This window comes from Schistosoma mansoni, chromosome 3, assembly GCF_000237925.1.
Source record: "Schistosoma mansoni strain Puerto Rico chromosome 3, complete genome".
Taxonomy (NCBI): domain Eukaryota; kingdom Metazoa; phylum Platyhelminthes; class Trematoda; order Strigeidida; family Schistosomatidae; genus Schistosoma; species Schistosoma mansoni.
Window position 1 is genome coordinate 1558032 of NC_031497.1, and position 21912 is coordinate 1579943.

General features: G+C 33.7%; 1 protein-coding gene across 1 annotated transcript in view; it reads right to left on the bottom strand.

Annotated features, from left to right (window-relative positions):
* Positions 1–8178: 8178 nt before the first annotated feature.
* Positions 8179–21912, bottom strand: part of Smp_158000 (putative homeobox protein) — a gene marked incomplete at both ends in the record, with an annotated part of 26462 nt that continues 12728 nt past the window's right edge. The window contains 3 exons of the mRNA XM_018798855.1: positions 8179–8199; positions 10182–10247; positions 16059–16249. Of these exons, the coding sequence (XP_018650702.1) occupies positions 8179–8199; positions 10182–10247; positions 16059–16249 (278 nt within the window). The remainder of the gene's footprint in view (positions 8200–10181; positions 10248–16058; positions 16250–21912) is intronic.

Below are 21912 nucleotides of genomic sequence, written 5' to 3' on the forward strand. Positions count from 1 at the left end.
TGGATTACACTCCTTCAATAATATCTACAAACCCTAATATTTTACATTAATGCTTATACTCTTACTACTTTTACCACTATGGGATTTGAATCGACAACTACATCTCTGTGTTAATGTGGTATGGCAACTCGAACTGATGTACGTACGTAGGAAGTTCTACGTTGTGACTGACTATCATACACCTTACCGAAACACTTAATCCACCTGAAAGGATTGTTTTTTTTTCTAATATGTTATCTTCATTAACAGTCCTAAATATTTAATGCTGGTATGGTGTTATTTCTTAAATCCCACCAGAAACCTTAATAGCTCCATCTGTGTTTTTATCTTATAGGTCATGTATAGTATGAGTTATAAACCCAGTAGGTTTATGATAATTCATACAAAAATTTAGATTGTTTGAACACTCGAACTGTTTTCATTAAACACAATATTACATCATATTTTCCACTCTTTACATATATTTAAGATATGGTGTAGTGTGGTCTACACATATCTACATAAGTAGTATATGATGATGGTCAGGCATAGAATGTATTTGTGCAGAAGACCAATAAGGAAAGAACTGAAATGATGCTCAATTGATAGGCAAATGCATGAACAATGGAATTAGAGAACAAGGACTGATATTTACAGAAGGAAAAGTGAAAATTGAGACAATTGGTTGTTAATATATAAGAACTCTCGTCTAAATTAGAGCGAATAGTTTCACAGTATTTGAGCGCCGAGTTGATGTAAGACATTATATAGGAATAATATATATTTGTAAAATCTCAGCGAATGAATTTGTAGTAAATCCAACGTTTCGCCTGGCAATCTGGTCCAAGCTTTTTCAAGGATTTTACAAATATATATTATTCCTATAGAATTGGTTGTTAATTTGCAAATTAACTGTTTGCTGTATGCTTAACAGAATTTAGTAAGATAGTCTATAATTTGTGCTTAAATACATTCAATTGTCCCCAACCGGTGTTTTGTTCACTACAATGGAACTATAAAAAGATGTGTAGAACTTGTTAAAATTAGTATGTACTTTTAATCGATATATGCAATTGATCATTTAGCATTGAATTAGGTGTTGATTGTTTATGATCTAAACGAATATGATCAAATGTTGTTAGTAAGTTATAAATATCAAAAAGTAAACTGTTTCCTTGAACAGAATGCCAAAAATGATCCAGCGTTTGTCCTTGAAATTGACTTAAGTTATCAGCAACTATCATTTGTAATTACAATAATCGTTCTAATAATCAATCAGGTTCACGCGCTGATGTCGAGTTGTTTTTCTATTATTCTGACATATTTGTAAGAGATATTGTAGGATGTTTGTGGTTGTTTGTGTGTTTTTGATTTTTATCAGTATAGGTTCGTGGAGATTGCTAAGTTTTACTGAAATCATGAAGCGGTCGATGTTAGACCACTATCAAAAACCTGTAAGCACTGAACGGTCATTTCGTGGATTGGTTGAAGTTAGACATTAACACCGTTGGTTGCCGGCTCAATGGCCTATCGGTTAAGTGCTCTGACGCGAGACTGATAGGACCGGGGTTCGAATCTCACGACGTGGGATCGTGGATGCGCACTATTTATGAATTTATCTATCATAGAATCTTAACACACACACAACACTTAGATCTATGCTGCATGAATAAAGATGTACCGTAATTCTATTTACATTCTTTCAAAATTGGTCTAATGTGTACACACACACATGCATACATAAATGTGTATGGATAGATGATATATTGTTCCGTCAGTTTATGTTTACCAGTTTTATAAAACGAATTCATCATTTGATAATTAACTTCTTTAATACGTCACATGAAAACTAAACTTCTATTATTACTATTACCCCTACTATTGTTAGTGTCCACTTTTATTTTGTGTATCAGTATATACTTCATGCCTATTGCCTTTTTCAAAACATTCTACTGTTGATTTGATAAATTTTCTCCTCTTTTCACCTCTTTCACGTGTACAACTTGTATTTTCTTTCTGCTATCCATAGTAGAGGTGGTAATAAGAATAATGATAACAAAGAATATGGTTAGTATGTTATTAGTTTTGTTAATTAGTATATATATGTATATGATAGATGATTGAATCTTACCCAATTGTCTTTATTCTGTCTATATCAATTAGAACAATTGATGTTATCATTATTATTGTTATTACTACTACTACTGATACTACTACTATTAGTAGTATCAGTAGTAGTATTGTTATAATTAATGTTAGTGATATTTTGTGTGATTTTCATTGGAGATTGTCAAAACCACCCTTTTTTCACCCTCCATATCATCTAATTAGTTGATAAGTCAAACAATGAAAAACCACAAATGTTAAATACAATTAATATATATATATATATATACCATGATTATTCTTATTATAAGTGTGAATGTCAACGAATAACACAACTAGTTAGTCAGATATTGATAGTGTGATAGATTCTGCTTTTTTAGTGTTTTTTTTTCTTTGTCCAAAGTTTACATTTACACAATTTTAGACAAATTGGGACATACTACTAACAATTGGAAGAAAAAATACACATATATATCCTCCTCATTTCATTAGTTGACATAAACAAGATTATCCTGTCATAATTATCATTGCTTTTGTTGTTAGTAGTATAGTTTGTATCATACATCTATGGTTTTATGTTCATTTCAATCATATTAGTTAAGAAGTAGTTGGAAGTTGTTAATAGTAGACTTCTCACCACCCACCTAACACCATCATCAAATTTTCGTCAGTTTTCATTTTCTTGATGTTGTTCTATAATAATAATAATATTAACACCCGCCATACTTCATTAATATCATAATTATCATCATCATCGTCATCATCATTACTAATTTCAGCACAAATATTCATGTCATCATAGATGATATCCTTTCTTATCACCATGATAGAGTAATCCTGTACAGTTAATATAATATATATATATATATACTAGGATTAATTACCTAGATAAATATGTACATATATATGCATAACTTCAAACTGTCATCTATATATATTCATTGTTCAATTACATGAAAAGTTAATTTTAAAAATAAGTTTTTCTCTTTTTTTCTTTCTAATTTACACTTCATTGTAACACAATCATTTGTAATGGGCGCGTGAAAATTTTTAAAAAAAGATCAAAAATTGAATTTCACACATATTTAAACAACAACAAATATCATATCTATGAATTGGTAGAGACAAACAAGCAAGCAAGCAAGCAAGCGAAAGTAATTTAAAGATTAGACATTGAATTATGCATAGAATCAATGAATCAATTTCTTATTTTCCCCCTTTTTTTTCTTGCGAAAGAAATTGACTTTTTCTTTTTCTTTTTTTGAAAAATAGGGGGGTGGAAGAATGAAAACAAGATTTTTCAAGAAACCCTGCTGGGTTATATATGATATGAATTAGATTGGATATGTAACAAGCAATCGGCATAACAGATTCTTGCTGTCATTAAAGACCATATACATATACACGTACCCACAACAACAATAACAACAGTGGTGATAATAATAATTTCTTTCTAAATAGCATCCATTTCCCTTATTTGGCTTTTATTATGAAAACATAATTAATGAAAGGTGTTATAGTCAATTACAATATACAGTAATTTGTCTTTTTTTGTTTTTTAAATACAGTTTACATAGTCATGTAAATCCATTTGACACACATACATGTTGAAATATGTAATTGTATTATAATAGAAGTGGTATTTAAGAGATAAGGAGTGGGGGGAGGGGGATGGGTGGATAACTGAAGTCATAGAGACAAGATAACAAAATGAATAATTAGAATACTACTAATAATAACGTCAGTAACAGAGTAAAAGAAAAAAGAAAGAGGCAAATCTATTTATTACAATTAATCCCTAAGAAGAAAATTAATAAGGAGTTTATTAATATGTAAAAATGGGTAGACAGTAATTTTCGAAATAATTAGTTAGTTATGTTTTCTCTATTTTGTCTGGTTAGTTGTATTGAAATATATATTAGGTGATGGAGAGTGAGTGAGTGAGGGAGAGAGGAGGAGGAGGTGATGGTGGTGGAGTAGGAGGAAGAAAAGTCAACTACACTGAACAATAATACTGTCTACAACTTCATTATCCTTATAATCAATATCTCATCTAATTGTAATACATGTTGTTCAGAATGATTTCTCAGCTGTTCTAACAAATTTCGGTTTAAAAAAAAAGAAAGTAAAACTGCTGTCATAGTAATTACAAGATTATCATCATCATCATCTCGTCATAGTGACCAGTAATATATAGAATGTATGATAGCCATATAGTATACATATACACATATCTACATCTACAGGAAGAGACTGAAATACAGTCGTCAGAAAATACAAACTATTTGAATACTAATTTGTTAACAAAAACAGAAAGAAATGTGAAGAACTATATTGAAAAGTTAAATTCTTTTTTTGTTTTAAAGAGAAAACTTAATTTCACCCATTCCCTCTCCCTCGCTCTCTCTTTCTCACTCACTTACTCTCTCCATGTGGTTGTATTTAAGAGATAATTTAGAAAAGTAATTATTGATAAGTATGATATATATATCGTATTACTGATATTGATAACAGTAGTATATATAGTGATAGATTATAATCAGTAGGAGTTATTTTGTGTTTGTTTGTTTGTTTTACAAGTGTTTATTCTCAATGTTTATATAGGAAGTTTGGTTGTGTGTGTGTGTGTTTGTGTACGTGAATGACAATGACAGAGATATAGAAGTAGGGATATAAGAAGGAACAATGATAATGAGTATTTATTTAGTGGAAATTATATCTTGTCAACATAAATTCTACTTAATTATCATTGTTGTTAATCAAATGGTAATTTAAACAAAAATACAAAAGATAAGTGAAGGGAATAATTGAAAGTAATTGTATGTAATTTATGTATTTACATAAGTATAAGTGATAGTTAGTCAGTGTTTTTTTTTTTAAGAATTCCACTATTGGATTGTAAATGTTGTAGGGGCAGTGAAATGTCACTAAGCCCTCGCAAAATCATCCAGGAGTTGGGTTACTGAATATCGAATAGATCATCGATCCCTGTTAAAGTCAAGGACAACAAAACGCGCATCAGTTAATCATACACCATGGACTGGCTCATGCGGTGGTGGTCTGATTAAAATCTCTGTACTCATTCTTACTAATTATATTTACGTAATCACGCTCTTTGTGTGTTACAGTCTTCAAAGTAGACATAGTACTTTAATACGTCGAATGGGGTAATCCACGTTAGATGCTGACCGCGAGGTGTGACTTCGAAGTTAGTTTGTTCGTTAGACATTCGACATAGATAATCAACGTTGAATGTCTACAATGTCTTATCATTAGTTTGATTAACTCGTTTACCAATTACCAACTTAATATCAAATAAAATTAGGTATAAATTGTCCCAGGTATCATTATACATTTGTATTGTATCAGATTAAGGAACAATTGAAAACTAGCTTGAATTGAGGATTAGTTTTGTTGTAGTCTGAAACTTATACAAAGAAATGCTCACTGAAAGTTACTTACTAGATTTAATCCAATATCGTTTAGCCTTTTAGAGAGTATCATGTGTTTAGATCATTGATTTGAAATCTAGCTATTCACACTAATAGCGAATTCAATGTATCAATGATATGATGCGGTGATTACATCATCCTATCGATAAACTGTACCTTGACTTTGAAATTACTAAGCTGCCCCTGGTCATGAACCCTTTTTAGAAGTTCAATAGAACAATGCCAAAAAGAACTCTAAAATTAAGTGGAAGGTACATTCTGAAATTGTTTTTCTTCAGTCATTACGAATAGGTTTTCCTTGTAAGAGTATAGAGTGAATTGCAGTAAAGAGGGAGATAGACTTTCGTATTAATCAAAAAACGGATGATATACCTCCCCAGCGAAGAGGACAATAAAATTGATTTATTTTTACAAGTTAAATTTCAGAAAGAGTGAAAAGAATAATTTGTGTCAATCTTAATTGAATCCCTGATCCATAAAATCATCATCAATATTCATCATTAATAATTTCAATAGTTGAAATCGTGAGTCACTTGAAGCTAGACCAACATGGAAAACCTGGAAGCACTCGACGGCCAACTCGTCCTACTATGAGACGCCTCAGCCGTGCGCATCCACGATCCCGCTCGCTAGATTCGAACCCAGGACCTATCAGTTTCGCGCGCCAGCACTTAACCTCTGGACCACTGAGTTGTCCAGCATCCAACGGTGTTAATGTTTAACTTCAAACAATCCACGAAATTCAGTGACACATCCTCCATTGTCTTCAGTGAATTACTACCGTGAATGCGCACTGTTGAGGAGTCCCACAATAGGACGAAACGGCAGTCCAGTGCTTCCAGGTTTTCCATGGTGGTCTAGCTTCAATTAATTCATGATCTCAACTGTTGAAATTACTACAATATCCACAAAACCCCTTCTGACATTATTAATAAGTTAGAAAAGTTTGATTTAGTATAATTGTAGGTAACTGACAAGTAACTATGATCCAAGGTTCTCTCATATTAAGATTTGTCATCTTGAAAATGATGTCTTTTGAACTTTTCTCAACTACTATGACAGCTCATAAGCAGAGATGGATAGTGGCTAGCAGTGGAATCCAGGATGCGCGTTTCGTCCTATTTGGGACTCGTTATCTGGATGTACCTGCATCTCACAGTTGATGTTCACTCTGGGACTCGAACCCAGTACCATCGCTTCAAACGCCATCGTGTTATCCACTCGGCCACTGAGTCCTAATAGCCACTTGCTTGTGCGATGGGGTGAAGTTTAAATTCATTCAGTATTGTTTGTTTGAATCTTCCTATCGATTTGTTAGGACTGCAACTGGTCAGTCTCTAATTGGCATATGTGCATACTGTGTGTATTGCCTCAATATAGCCTTAATTCACAAGCATGGTAAGCAGAGATGGATAGTGGCTAGCAGTGGAATCCAGGACGCGTTTCGTTCTATTTGGGACTCGTCAGCTGGATGTACCTGCATCTCTGAATTGATGTTCACTCTGGTACTCGAACCCAATACCGTTCGCTTCAAATGCCATCACATTATCCACTTGTCTACTGAGTCCTGATAGCCACTGACGAGTCGCGAATAGGACGAAACGCGTATCCTGGATTCCTTTGCTATCCACCACCCATCTTTGCTTATCATGAATAGAATTGGATAATGTTCAGGATATTTCATTGTGAAATAATGTTAGTGGTTGAATGATTGGAGTTCTAGATTTACTGGACAAATCTCTATTTTTTTAATTTATATCAGGAACTTAGTGTATCGAGACAACCATTAAAAATCAGGAAAGACTGAACAAATATTTGATCTAGCACATAACTAGTATACTCATTTCTTGTCAAGGTAAAGTTACGCTATGATGACAGCATTGAACGACGAATGAAAATTAAGCTAGCCAATGCGTGAATTTTAAACTCTGTTGCAGATAGCTTATTGCTGAAACTCATGATTTTCATCGTATTTCAAACATCGGAAAAATTGGATTATAGTTTTCTTGTCAAATTAACTGTTAATGTTAAAAGTGATGAGATAAGGAGAACTAAAGTTGGAAGTTAGGGTTTAGGACTCTCAAAGTTAGAAGTATTACAGTTAAAATCAAGCATTTAAGAATATTAGGTTTAGGAGTTTGGGTTAAGGAGCTTCAAGGTTAGAATCTAGGGTCGAGGAGTTTTAGGGTTAGGAGTTCGGTTTTAAAAAATGTCAGGTTAGAAATAAGGGTTCAGGGTAATTATAGAGCTTTAGACTAAAGCTTAACTTATCGATATTTAGCACTAATAAGTTCGATAATAGTGTTAAAACTCCTAATCCTCTGAAATTTTATTATTTTTCTATGTTTTAAGGCTCTTACACTAAAGCCAGATTCAGACTGTCTGTTTTTGATGAATTAATACCAAAGTCATCCTTAAAATTGCTTAAGGTCGTCGATATAGTGTAATTTCACTTTGATTAATCACATACTAAGGCAAAACAGCTGTTCGATGCTTCCTAGTTTCCAATGATTTCTCATCTACATGTAATCTACAAGGTGTTGAAATGTCCATTAAACATCCTATATAAATATTTCGTCCTATTTTCAAACTTGTCATAAGTATTCATCCTAGATATTAAAAGTAAATCAACTCAACAATTTCAAACTTTGTTATAGGAAATCTGAAAATTAAGGGTGAAAAATAAGGTCATGGTTTGTTATTTTGTCAATAACTTTCCATTTGACTTTATCTCATAATCACCTATTTCTTCAATATACACTTATAAACTCTTCATTTACTAATCATTAATTCCTGTTAACACTTTTACACAGTCATTGTCATTGATAATACGTTGATTCTATATGACCAGTGGGGTCCAATCTGTGTCGGATAGTGACATGGATCAGTGAAAGTTAAACATGAACACCGTTATCAGCAAAGATGGATAGTGGCTAGCAGTTGAATCATGGATGCTCATTTCGTCCTATTTGGGACTCCTCAGCTGGATGAACGAAACGCGCGTCCTGGATTCCACTGCTAGCCACTATCCATCTTTGTTTACCATGCTTGTGAATTTAGGCTATATCGAGGAAATACGCACAGTATGCATATATGCCAATTAGAGACTGACCAGTTGCAGTCCTAAACACATCGATGGGAAGATTCAAACAAACTATATTAAGTGAATTAACGCCGTTAGATACCAGTTCAGTGGTCTAGAGGTTAAGCATTCTCACGCGAGACCGAATGTCTTATATTCGAATTCCACATGAGGGATCCTGGATGAGTACTACTGAGAATTCTCTATGATTATTTAATAAATCTACTCAAATATTTCAGCAATTTATTTAATATCAGAAGGGGTTTGGTGGGGATTTTAGTAAATTTACAAAGTTCAGATCATGAGTCAATTGAAGCTAGACCAACATAGAAAACCTGGAAGCACTAGACTGCCGTTTCGTCCTATTGCGGGACTCCTCAGCATTGAGCATCCACGATCCCGCACTCGCGAGACTCAAAACCAGGACCTATCAGTCAAGAGATATTTCTTGGAGTTCTAATGAGAAGCAGTAACCAGTGGAGTTCAACCAGGTTTGTTGTGAGATATCAACGTACTGATGACATTGGTGAATGGTTACTCAATTTCGTGAATTGGTTGAAGTTAGATATTAACACCGTTGAATACCGAACAGCTCAGTAGTCTATCGGTTAAGTGCTCTGGCGGGAGACTGGTAGGTCGTGGTTTTGAATCTCACGAGGTGGGATCGTGGATGCGCACTGTTGAGGAGTCCCATACATGGATAAAACGACTGTCCACTGCTTCCAGGTTTTTGATGGTGGTCTAGCTTCAATTGACTCATGATTTCAACTATATAAAATTCATTTACTAATCAAAAAATCATGAAAATTTAAAAAACAAACTATTGATTTTTAACTTCATTAGTTACATCTCTTAAGTTTGTTCTCTTTTTTTTCTTTTTTTTGTTTTCTTTACAAATAATCGTTTATCTGAATGAGTTGATAATTCAATGTTTCAATAAAAAAAAAAGAGAATTAGATAATAAAAAAAAGAAGAACAAATCCAAAAGAAAACAGGAACAAATGACATTGCTTTCAATGAATTTCTTGTTCTAATTCTAAAGCTGGGCACCAAATTTTATTACCTTTCTTAATAGATCTCCCTTTATTCATTCCATCAATACTGTTCTTTCTATTATTATTATTATTATTATTATTAATATTATTATCATTATTAACAGTACAGTAATTGTTTATATGATGATTGAATAAGTAACATTGTTGTCTAATTAAATCTTTATTCCTTTTTAAACATTTCTCATTACTGAATGGATTGATAAATAGATTCATATTTAATGTTTCATGTTTATTATCTATTTCTAATGTATTCAATGTTGAAGATGGGAAATGTTTTAATGAAGACGGTAAAATATTTGATATTGAAGGGGGTTGTGTTAAATATTTTGTATGATTTTTTTCTTGTTCTTCACCGTCGTCCTCTTCGACGTCGTTATCGTCGCCATCGTCGTCGTTGTTGTTGTCTCCTTGTTCATTTTCATCATCAATTTGTGTTTCTTCATGATCATGATCAGATAATGAAAGACAAGTAAATTTTTGTTGTTTTTGTTTTCTTAAAGCCATTACATCACGTTCAAGTTCCTCAGCTTCTCTTTTTAATTTAGCTCGACGATTTTGAAACCATGTAATAACCTATTTGAAATAGAGAATAAAAATAATAAACATTATATAGAGACATTAAATCAGTCTTGAGTGCTGTTAGAGGTATGAGGGCAGTTATCAATTCCCCGTTGCCCACACTGTGGAAGGGTTCTTCTAGAGGAACCTAAAAAGGAAAATGGGTTGGAATTGGTATTGATGACCTAATAGCGTGACTGCAGTACCCAAGGGACAACTGCTTGAGGTCGGTCACACACGACCTTTTTGTGGGTAATTTTTGTGTTAGCTCCATAGTTGTTGGGACATTACCGCCGGAGACGGATATATGTAGGATAAGGCGAGGCGTGCATTTTTGGGGTCGATCTTTTCTAACCCCATCCCTACTTGTGAGAAGGCAGCATCGCTGTTATGCTGGTTGTCTGAGGGAGACACCTTACTGCCGTCACACTTCTGTACAGTCAGCAGTACGACTTCGCCTTCGGACCTTGAGTTTGCTGCTTTTAGTCTTACCGCTCTTCAATCAACCTGTCTGGAATGGTAGGACCTTGAGGAACGATTGTTCCATCCAGTATAGGTCGATTAGTTCATCACGGTAGGCAGGCCCGACCACCACGTCAAGATAGCAGCAACGGTCAGGAAAAGACATTAAATAAGAATAATATATTTGTAAAATCTCAGTAAATGAATTTGAAGTAAATCCAACGTTTCGCTTGGCAATCTGGTCCTTTGAACGACGCCGAAGTGATCTTGAAAGCGTTTATCTACCTACTAGAGCCAAATGAGGGTTATAAACTAGTTTTAAGAATAAGGATTATGATTTATGGTTGGCAGTTAGAGTTAGGAATTAGATTTATGGTTTTCCATCACGAACTGAGCGGCCTATGCTCTTCGACGAGGGGTAATAGGCGTAAGTAAGTAAGTAAGTGATCACGAACTGACATAAGCTCTAATGCCAAAACTCTATTTAGCCAAATGGGTGAATGAATTTCACAGCAAGATGCAAGACCTGTTATCGTAAATCTGATTGGTTTGTCCATAAATTATAGTCTCGCTCAGTTCTTTTATACTAGTTTCAAACTCTTAACCATTATGGAATTACAGTTTCACATTATATAGAACAGAGTTTATTCAGATCTTCAAAGAAAACAAAACATGACAACTGTGAACAAGTAAATTTGAGTTTAATATTTCATATTGACAAAGTTAGTTGATTTGTGTTTCAATAAGATTTGTACTCTTACATAATCACATAAATGAATTTCTACCATTCATTTATATTGAATCAAAATTATCTTATTCTCTTCCTACATACATGTACATATACAATCATGTAAACATTGACTATTTAGTTAATTAATATCAGAAGGGGTTTTAATAGTTGAGATCATGAAATAATTGAAGCTAGACCAACATGCAAAAGCTGGAAGCAATAGATGGCTGTTTCGTCCTATTGTGCGACTGCTGAGCAGTGCGCATCCACGATCCCGCCACGCCAGATTCGAACCCAGGATCTATCAGTCTCGCGCGCTAGCGCCTAACCTCTAGACCACTGAGCCGGCCGGTATCCAACGGTATTAATGTCCTACTTCAACCCATCCACGAAATTGAGTGACATCCACCAATGTCTTCAGTGAGTTACTATTCCACAACAAACCTAGTTGAACTCCACTGATCACTGCTGGGGAGTCCCACAATGGAACGAAACGGCCGTCTAGTGCTTCCAGGTTTTCCATGGTGGTCTAGCTTGAATTGACTCATGATCTTAACTATATAAAATAATGGATAGTTTTCTTCTTTCAATCACTCTTTCTCTCTTTAATTTATGTATAAAGGAAATTTATGATAATCGCTTGTTTTTACTTTAGGCTAAATTGTAATATAAATAAATATACTACTTATAAAGATTGTGAATTACTTATAAATGAATGCTATTCATCATAACTGTTATCAGTATTGGCTCATTTAGTTCATCGTTATCATCATCATCATCATCATCTATGTGATGAATTCCAAGATGATGTATAACTATAACTAATAGTTATAACGACTGTGTGATAATTACCCGAAACAATAATGTTTTATGACAATAATAATAATAATAACAGTGATGGTAATAATAATAATAAGGATTCGATCACCCAAGTTGACATTCTACACAATGGGATTATAAAAATTTGATAAATAATAAGTAACCCTAATCGGCTACTTATAACATTGTTATTAGTAGTATATATCATTTCGTTTTCATTTTATTGCAATATTTATTTATTTGTTTATTCATTTATCAACTAGTTTGTAATTATTTTACTTAAAAAAAAAAGTTGGGAAAAATCAGTTAATCTTATCATTTTGATGTTGATCTACATCTATTATCCCGTATTTTACCTGAATTCTTCCCCTTCTACCTTCTCCCCCTCTTACAAAGCTACATATAGATACATATTCGGTCGGTGATAAAACTTGGTTAACTTTTTGTAACTAGTTTCAACTAACTAACTGACCGATTGATCAACTAACGAAGTAGCTTATGTAGTTAAATAAGTTTATCACACTGGTACGATCAATGGCGCCACATATATGTATTTATCTTTATGTAACTAATAATGATGATATTCGGCAATTTATAAGATTTGAGGTTTTGATGTATTTACATCATTACCACACAAATATATAAATATATATATATATATATGCTTCCTGATACAGAAGTATAGAATGTGTTGGATAATTGGAAACAAACAATGCTGTTTAAGATGGATAATGGCTAGCAGTGGAATCCAGGACGCGCGTTTCGTCCTATTTGGGACTCATCATCTGGATGTACCTCCATCTCAGAGTTGATGTTCAAGGCAATACGCACAGTATGCATATATGCCAATAAGAGACTGACTAGTTGCAGTCCTAAACATCAATGGGAAGATTCAAACAAACAATACTACGTGAATTTAAACAATGCTGTTTAGTTGATTAAACTATCACTAATTCACACAACACATATATCGTGTGTATTCTTTAGGTAGTATTGAGTTTTCCGAAGTGAATAGTATAATTACAAAACATTTCGTTGTCATTTTGAACATAATCCTCATCGTTAAATTCATGTGTGTTCTTTGTGTTCCCAATGGACGTTTGATGAACTAATCAACTTATTTGTAAAGGTGGTTCATTGATAGAATATTTCAACAGTAAAGAATGATTTACGTTTAGCAGTGTATTACTGTAAACACGTTTTATCTTATTTCAAACTCGTTAACTGGATATTACTGTATCCTCATATGAATATTCACATTTGGACAAAGAACAATCACCTTTGTATCTGAAAATATTTTCCATATGTTATCCATTTAACTATTGAGTTTAGTTAGCTACTAACTTGTTTAACAGGTTATATGGTTTTATTATCAGTGATAAGGGTTCGAGCTATTCCGTTGTTCGTAATTAGTACTGAATTTTAATCAGTCCTTGTATTTTATTCTTTTGATGACGTTATATTTATATATGGAATGGGTCGATAAAATTGTGGTGGAAATTTAAAAATTATAAAAATATAACAGTACACAGTGAAAACAATTTAAAAAATCACAAGGGGGGGGTTTTGTGGAGATTTTACTAATTTTATATAGTTAAGATCATGAGTCAATTGAAACTAAACCACCATGGAAAACCTGGAAGAACTGGAAGGCCAACTCGTCCAATTGTGGGACTCCTCAGCAGTGCGCATCCATGATCCCGCCTCGCGGGATTCGAACCCAAGACCTTCCAGTCTCGCGCCAGAGTAATCTATAGATCACTGAGCTTAATGATTTACGGGTTTAATTTCAAAAAGTTCCCATAAACCTCCCATAATTATAAATTATAGAATAACCAAGAATTTTAATGACTTCCCTCAGGTGACAAGAACAAGAACTAGATCTTGTGTGTTTGTGAAAAGTAGAATCAATAATATAAGAAGATGACTTTCAAAACGTTTTCTGCTTTCTTGTGAAATTATAACTATTTCAGTTTCAAATCATGTGAAACAGACTGTAAATCATTCATTATCGATTAACATGGACATGATCTCTTTTCTAACGTATATCATTACAATATGAAAAAAATGGATTACGTTCTATTTCCAGTCACAATTTGAGAACTGTTTGATTCCTCCAAGATATGAACGATTGGGAGATTCTTCTATTACAGGACAGGATCTACATTAACTGGGTAGATTGGACGACTAGTGCATAATAACCCTTCAATACTAAAAATACTACACACAAATAAGAGAATGAGAAAAGACAAGACTTTTAAGAGAGTTTTAATCTCGTCAAGTGAAGTTAAAAATATGATGAAACAATCCTGTTTGTACAGTAACAATAATAAATGACCATAAGAGCATATGACAGTATAGTAAACTTAAAAGGAAAGTAATGAAACAGAAGTTAGTCAAGGTCACTTACTGGAAGTTTGTTTATTCTTCAAAACTACAATGTATTAGTGCTGATATATTTTTATCTATTGAAATGTAGTCACTAGTTTAAGTGATTCAATACTATATGAACCATGTTTTCATGTAAGATGATCATTAAAAACTGATAATTTGATGATAAACATCAATTTCATCAGTATTACAGATCTATTTTACTATTGAATATGGATAATCACCAAACTGAAGGTTTAGTGTTTTCTCAATCTTATTATCACAAAATATGTTAATTGTTGGACGAGACTATAATCTATGAACGAGCCAATCAGAAGCGCTTAAGGGATCTCGAGGTCACGGGGCCGATTTCAGTACCTGGTGCTCATGTACGTGTGGTTCACAAAGGATTTTAGATAAGACGTGATGATTAAGTGGCTATAATAAATGGGACTACTAAGAAGTTGCTTTATTTGTTATTGCGGTAATCAAATGACTCGTAGACTTTGTGCAGACTACCTTGATGTTGTCCTTTGATAAAATATATGTTGGAGGAAGAAGTCCCCCGGAATAGGAACTTTCTTCGCTCGGTCCAGATTGAGACTAAGGCAAATTATGTTAATTCTCGTGAACTGTATAATAAAAGCACCAGTAACATTGGCTGAAATATTCGCAGATGTTACTGAAGCTTCGGCTGTTCAGTGGTATGAGTATTGTAGGGATATATGCGTAATAAAAATGACAAACTTACACAACCGGAGTACATACAAACAATATTGAAGCTATGTGGTCGAGGCTGAGAAAGTTTTTGCAATCTTATTATGGCTCCAGAGACCGAGTATTATGGAGCCATATGGATGAGTTCCTCTACCATATTCATTGCGATTTTAGAACCTTTGAACCTCTTTCTAACCTTGGCAAGTTTTTGAACCATGTGGAAGAAGTACATCCACTTTGGTTTTGTATAATATATTTTTACTCTATACTATTCGCTTCCTGATTGGCTAATATTTCCCAAGGTCACATTATATTCGTTCGAAGGTCGTCCATAAATTATAGTCGCACCAATTGTTGGAATAGCTTCCAAGAATTACGATGGAGCCTCCAGAAGCTCTAGAGGAGCCGAAGAGTTTCCATCTAATCAGAGCGTGATGAAGCTTTCTGAAATACTAAAGTCCCATGCAGAGATTGGACACTAGCATAACTTGCCTCTTTGCAGATTGGCTGAATTATAATGATGTTATAACAAACTCTACTATTTATAAATACCCATTGCTTTCTGCACATTTTGATTCTTATCCAATAAACCCTTCTCCAGCTTTCTTCTGTGACTGTCGGGTGTTCAACTGCCGTAGTGGTATATCATATTCTAAGTTAATCAAGTAACAAACTTAACATTAATGCAATTTAATACAAAAATATAAACTATAAATAATCAAAATTACCTGTGTATTAGTTAATCCTAAATGTTTAGCAATTCGATCACGATCAGTTGGAGTTAAATAACGTTGACGATTAAAATTATTTTCTAATTCATTTAATTGACAATTAGAAAATGTTGTACGTGTTTTACGACGTTTACGTTGTTGTGATACTTTATTATAAAATTGTATTGTAGATGTTTCATTTAATTCATCTAAATGATAAATAAAAACAAACATATATGTATAGAATGATTATTAGTTGAATTCATCTAAGTTAGATCATCATTGAAAACCTAGAAGCATTGGACGGCCATTTCATCGTAGTATGGAATTCTTGAACTTTAAACATACTTCAACCTCCGTAAATCCTTATTCTGATAATAATTATGTGCTCGCTAGTGATCGGTTTCAAGATGAAGTTCTAGTAAGATGCTGTGACTAGTGGAGTCTATTCTGTGTTGGATGGAGACAGTTATCCACCTGAGACAATGGATGAAGAATTGTGCGAAATTAGTGATCGATTGAAGTTAACCATTAATACCTTTGGACACCGACTTATTTGTCTAGAGGTTGAGCGTTTGCTTGCCAGACCGAAAGTTCAGAGTATGAATCACATGTGCGGGGTCGTGGACGTGCACTGCGGAAGAGTATCGTACTAGGAAGAAATGGCCATTCAGTAATTCCAGATTTTCAATGGTGGTCTAGCTTAGATTAACTCATGAATTCAATCATTGAAATTACTACAATCTTCACAAATTCTCATTCTGGAAATAATTTTTTAGTGTTTAGTAATCTTCGTTAATTTCGATCTAATAACGTTTCCCTAAAATTGGATAAATTAACGCCAATGTAAACTGTATATAGTTTCGTGGCGAATTGTGGATTGTTATAATTATGGAAACAAGTCACTTTTTAATGTCAGAAGGGGTTTTTGTGGATATCATAGTAATTTCACTGGTTGAAGTCATAAGTCAGTTGAAGCTAGACCACCACTAGAAACCTGGAAGCACTCGACGGCCGTTTCGTCCTTGTCTAGGACTCCTCAACAGTGCGCATCCACGATCCCGCCTCACGAGATTCCAACCCAGGACTTATCAGTCTCGCGCACGAGCTCTTAACCTCTGAACCACTGAGTCGGCCGGCATCCAACGGTGTTAATCTCTAACATCAATCAACCCACGAAATTGAGAAAACGTCCACCATTATCTTCAGTGAGTTACTATCTCACAGCAGACCCAGTTGAACCCCACTGGTTACTGCTTCTCACTAGAACTTTAGAAAATACATTTTTTCTCCTAAAAAACTAATATAATTCCGATATGAATTATTACTTTGGTAAAATAATTAATATATATTCATGTTATAGAATTCAATAATTAGAAATTATTTCGGTAAGATTATAAATTATGGACAGACCAATGAAATTAAGGATAGTAAGTCTTGAATTTTAGCGCGTAATTTATTTATCCACTTAATGAAATAGCATTCTGTTTTATAGCATTATAGCTGATGTTAGTTGATGATGTAAAATCTTTCCTTTATTGTATAACCTTCAGTTCGAACTCCAAATCAAGCCTACTCCAAATTTTTCATATTAACTTATAACTATTTTTTTGACACTGGTAAATAGGTTGTCTACGCAAGATACTTCGGATCTGTTGGTCAGACACAATCAGCAATAAGCTACTGTGCGAGACAACAAACCAGATTCCAGTGGAGGAAGAAATCAGGAACAAGCGCTGGAAGTGGATAAGACACACATTGAGCAAGTCACCCAACTACGTCATAAGACAAGCCCTCACATGGAATCCTGAAGGCCAAAGGAGAAGAGGAAGACCAAAGAACACATTACTCCGAGAAATGGAGACAGATATGAGAAGAATGAACAAAAACTGGATAGAACTAGAAAGGAAGGCCCAGGATAGAGTGTGTTGGAGAATGCTGGTCGTTTGCCTATGCTCGATTGGGAGTAACAGGCGTAAGTAAGTAAGTAAATAGGTGAATCGTCTCAAGGTCACTATGGTTGAAATTAAATTTCCTTTATATAAATAGAATATGTTTACTGTGTAAACTAATTAATTATCAATAAGAGGTTTTAAAGATATTATAGTAATTTAATAGTTGAGATCATGAGTCAATCGAAGCTAGACCACCATGAAAAACCTGAAAGCACTGGATAGCCGTTTCGTCCTCTTGTGGGACTCTTCAATAGTGAGTATCCAATTATTAACTATCTATTTCATATTATAAGTTTTACAAAGCAACCAAACTGAGTTAGTTTCAAATGGTTTTAAATGCTTCCTAATTACAAACTTATCCTCTTACATGTAAGTTTTATTTATCTACTTTTCACAACCACACTGTGAAATTATACTAAAAGTAATTACTATCTTAGTTTGTTCAATGTGTTTAACAATATTTTTAAACATTTCGTTCTTATCAACATTCATACATTAAATTTGTTTGTTTATATAAATACATCTTAGAAAAAGCCAATTGTTGCTATGATGTAAAACAAAAAAAAAATCATTAATGGTAAACAGTTGTTTACATGTTTTGTTTGTTTGTAATGATAAGATGAGGTAAAGCCGTAAATTTTCATACCTACATCAATGAAGCCAATGTATGTATAGAGATTAGAAATGATAGTTATGTAAATCTAAAGATATATTATTATCATCAATGAGAAGTATACTACTTATAAATATCGTGATTATATCCATTTTAGAAAATGTATATGACTAATTAAACCACTACACATTTTATAAAATATGAGTTATTTCAAGCGAAAGGTACTGAGTTCGAGTCCCAGAGTGAACATCAATTCAGAGATGCAAATACATCCAGCTGACGAGTCCCAAATAGGACGAAACGCACGTCCTGGATTTCACTGCTAGCCACTATCCATCTTTGTTTACCATGCTTGTGAATTAAGGCTATATCGAGGAAATACGCACAGTATGCACATATTCCAATTAGAGACTGACCAGTTGCAGTCCTAACACATCGATGGGAAGATTCAAACAAACAATACTAAATGAATTTAAGTTATTTCATTTAGTTTAAAGTTAATAGAGACTTATCCTCATAATGAATGTTTGTGAAGATTGTAGTAACGTTTTAATAGTTCAGTTGATGAGTCGATTTAAGCTAGACCACCATGGAAAACCTAGAAGCAGTGGATAGCAGTTTTGTTCTAGTATGGTACTCCTGAATACTGAAGTTAGGCATCAGCGCCATTGAATACATCCTTAGTGGTCTAGAGGCTAGGCAATCTCATATGAGACCGAAGGTCCTGGATTCAAGTCTCTTCGATGTGGGATCGTGGTTGCGCACTGTTGAGGAGTCCCATACTAGGATGAAACGTCCCTCCACTGATTCCAGATTTTCAATAGTGGTCTAGCTTAAATCGACTCACATTGAATTCATTTATACTTAATTTACGACTGATGACAAAAATAGAAAATTTATAAGACACATATATATGATGATTGAAGGAAACTGACATGGAAGCTACATACTTAGGTTTTATGTTAGTTGACATATTTGAGCAAATTATACCTGCATTCTTGAAGAAAATGATCCTTCTAGTATGATCTGAACCATCATTAACTAGCTTCACATTTTAAAATTAATATATTAAACCTTATTTAAGTTAACTATGGTACCATTAAAAACTGTTTATTTCTAGTTTAACACATCTCACAAGTAAATATCGAAACACTCTTCAGTAATGAAACTCAAGTTCTTCAAAAAAAAAACGTAAAAAATGTTTTATGTTTAAACCAATGAATTAGATTACAAAGCCAGTCAGTTTACGCTTTTTTTTATCACGGCTATCATACATATATAACTTGTATCCTTCATGGATATTGTACTGCTATCAACAACTACAATGTATGAATTTTATGACAGAGTGTAAAGTTACTGGTGTCCATTACTGACTAGTCAAAATCTCCCTGATTAATAATCATTCATCAACCTAGACATTACTCTGTGGAATATGTAAATAACTTCATCTGAACGAATAACAAATAAGAACAAATACGTCTAATGTACATTTCTACCCATGTCTTGTGATGAATGAAATTTCAGAACTATTCGTTTCGGTCCCACAAATGTGCTTATTCTACTAGATTCCTTGGCAGTGTGCATTCACATTAACATCATTAAATGCCAGCTTAGTGGTCTAGGGGTTAAGTGTTTGCTCTTGATACCGAAGGTTCTGGGTTCGAGTCCAGTATGCAAGATCGTGGATGTGCACTGCTGAGGAGTTCCATACTAGGACGAAACAGTCGTTGAGTGCTTCCAGGTTTTCCATGGTGGTCTAGCTTTAATAGAATCATTAATTTAAATATCGAATTGTAATTTGTTCATTCTTTTCATAATGTCCAATATATATGTTCAGTGATCATTTGTTTAATATCAAATGTGTCACTCAATCTCGTGGATTGGTTGAAGTTAAACATTAATACCGTTGGATGCCAGACAGCTCAGTGGTCCAGAGGTTAAGAGCTCGCGCGCGAGACTGATACGTCCTGGGTTCGAATCTCGCGAGGCGGGATCGTTGATGAGCATTGCTGAGGAGTCCCACGATAGGACGAAACGGCCGTCCAGCGTTTCCAGGTTTTCCATGTTGATCTAGCCTCATGATCTCAACTACTAAACTCAATATAAAACTGTTTTATCAATTCATTTCACTGATTACTTAGAACAAATATAAAAGTGAATATTGACTTGAATATTGATTTTTTTTACCAATATTATTGTCACTACAAGTGTATTAGCTTCGTATTCGTTTTTGAATATGCTACTATTCTATTTGCTAATAGCACATCCACTTAGAGTAACATGCATATATAGATAATTGTTTTGTTTTAATGAACAATGACATTTTCAAATGGAGGATTTAAATGCCAAATGAGTTGGTTAGAAGAAAAACTGACAGTAATCAAATAATTAATTGATGACATAATTTCTATTTATTATTTCATATTTTTAAACTTAGTTTTTGGTATAAACTTTTGTGGGAAGTAGATTTTCTAAAATTTTGGAATAAGATGTAATATTAAGTTGAAGGATATTGGTATTCATAACAGTTACTTGTTAATAGACTTTTGTTCATTAATTAAGGGGAAACGGTAGTTTTTCTACCGAAGTTCAATGTTTTCGGGTGTGAGGAAGTTCCCCACAGAAGACAATGGAAGGTGATTAAGAAATATCATGCAATGATCGAAGTTAGACTTGTACGTTGTTTGATTTCAGACCAGTGGTCCAGAGGTTAGTGTTTGTGTATGAGACGGAGGGTCCTGGTTAAGTACCACTGAAGAGCCTGATACATGGACGAAGTTATCACTCACTGACTCCAGGTACTCGATGGTTGTCTAGGCTTGATTAGCTTGTAATTTCAGTGAAAGTTAACAATCACCACAGATGATGATTATGTTCAAGCCTGTGATAACAGAAAGATTCTATCATTTGTCTCATTAGCATCGGCTATGTTTAGTAAACTATATTTTTGCGAATTAAATGTTTTTACTGTTGGAGAAGTTGTTAGGTATCTATTGAGCAAAGAATGTATCAACTTCCAAACTACTGAATTCCATTTAAATGACTAGTATTTCCAGGTTTTCCATGGTGGTCTAGCTTCATTTGATTCATGATCTCAACTATTAGAATTACTTTAATATCCACAAAACCCCCTCCGTTATTAATAGGTAACCATTTGAACTATACACTAGTTTAATTTTACACAAAATACTATTTCTACCTGAAAAACCTACAAACAACAGTTGATAAATAAAGGATATGAATTTTGTTTTAAAAACTCCCAATGACATCTAAGATTTTATATAGTTGAAATCATGAGTCAATT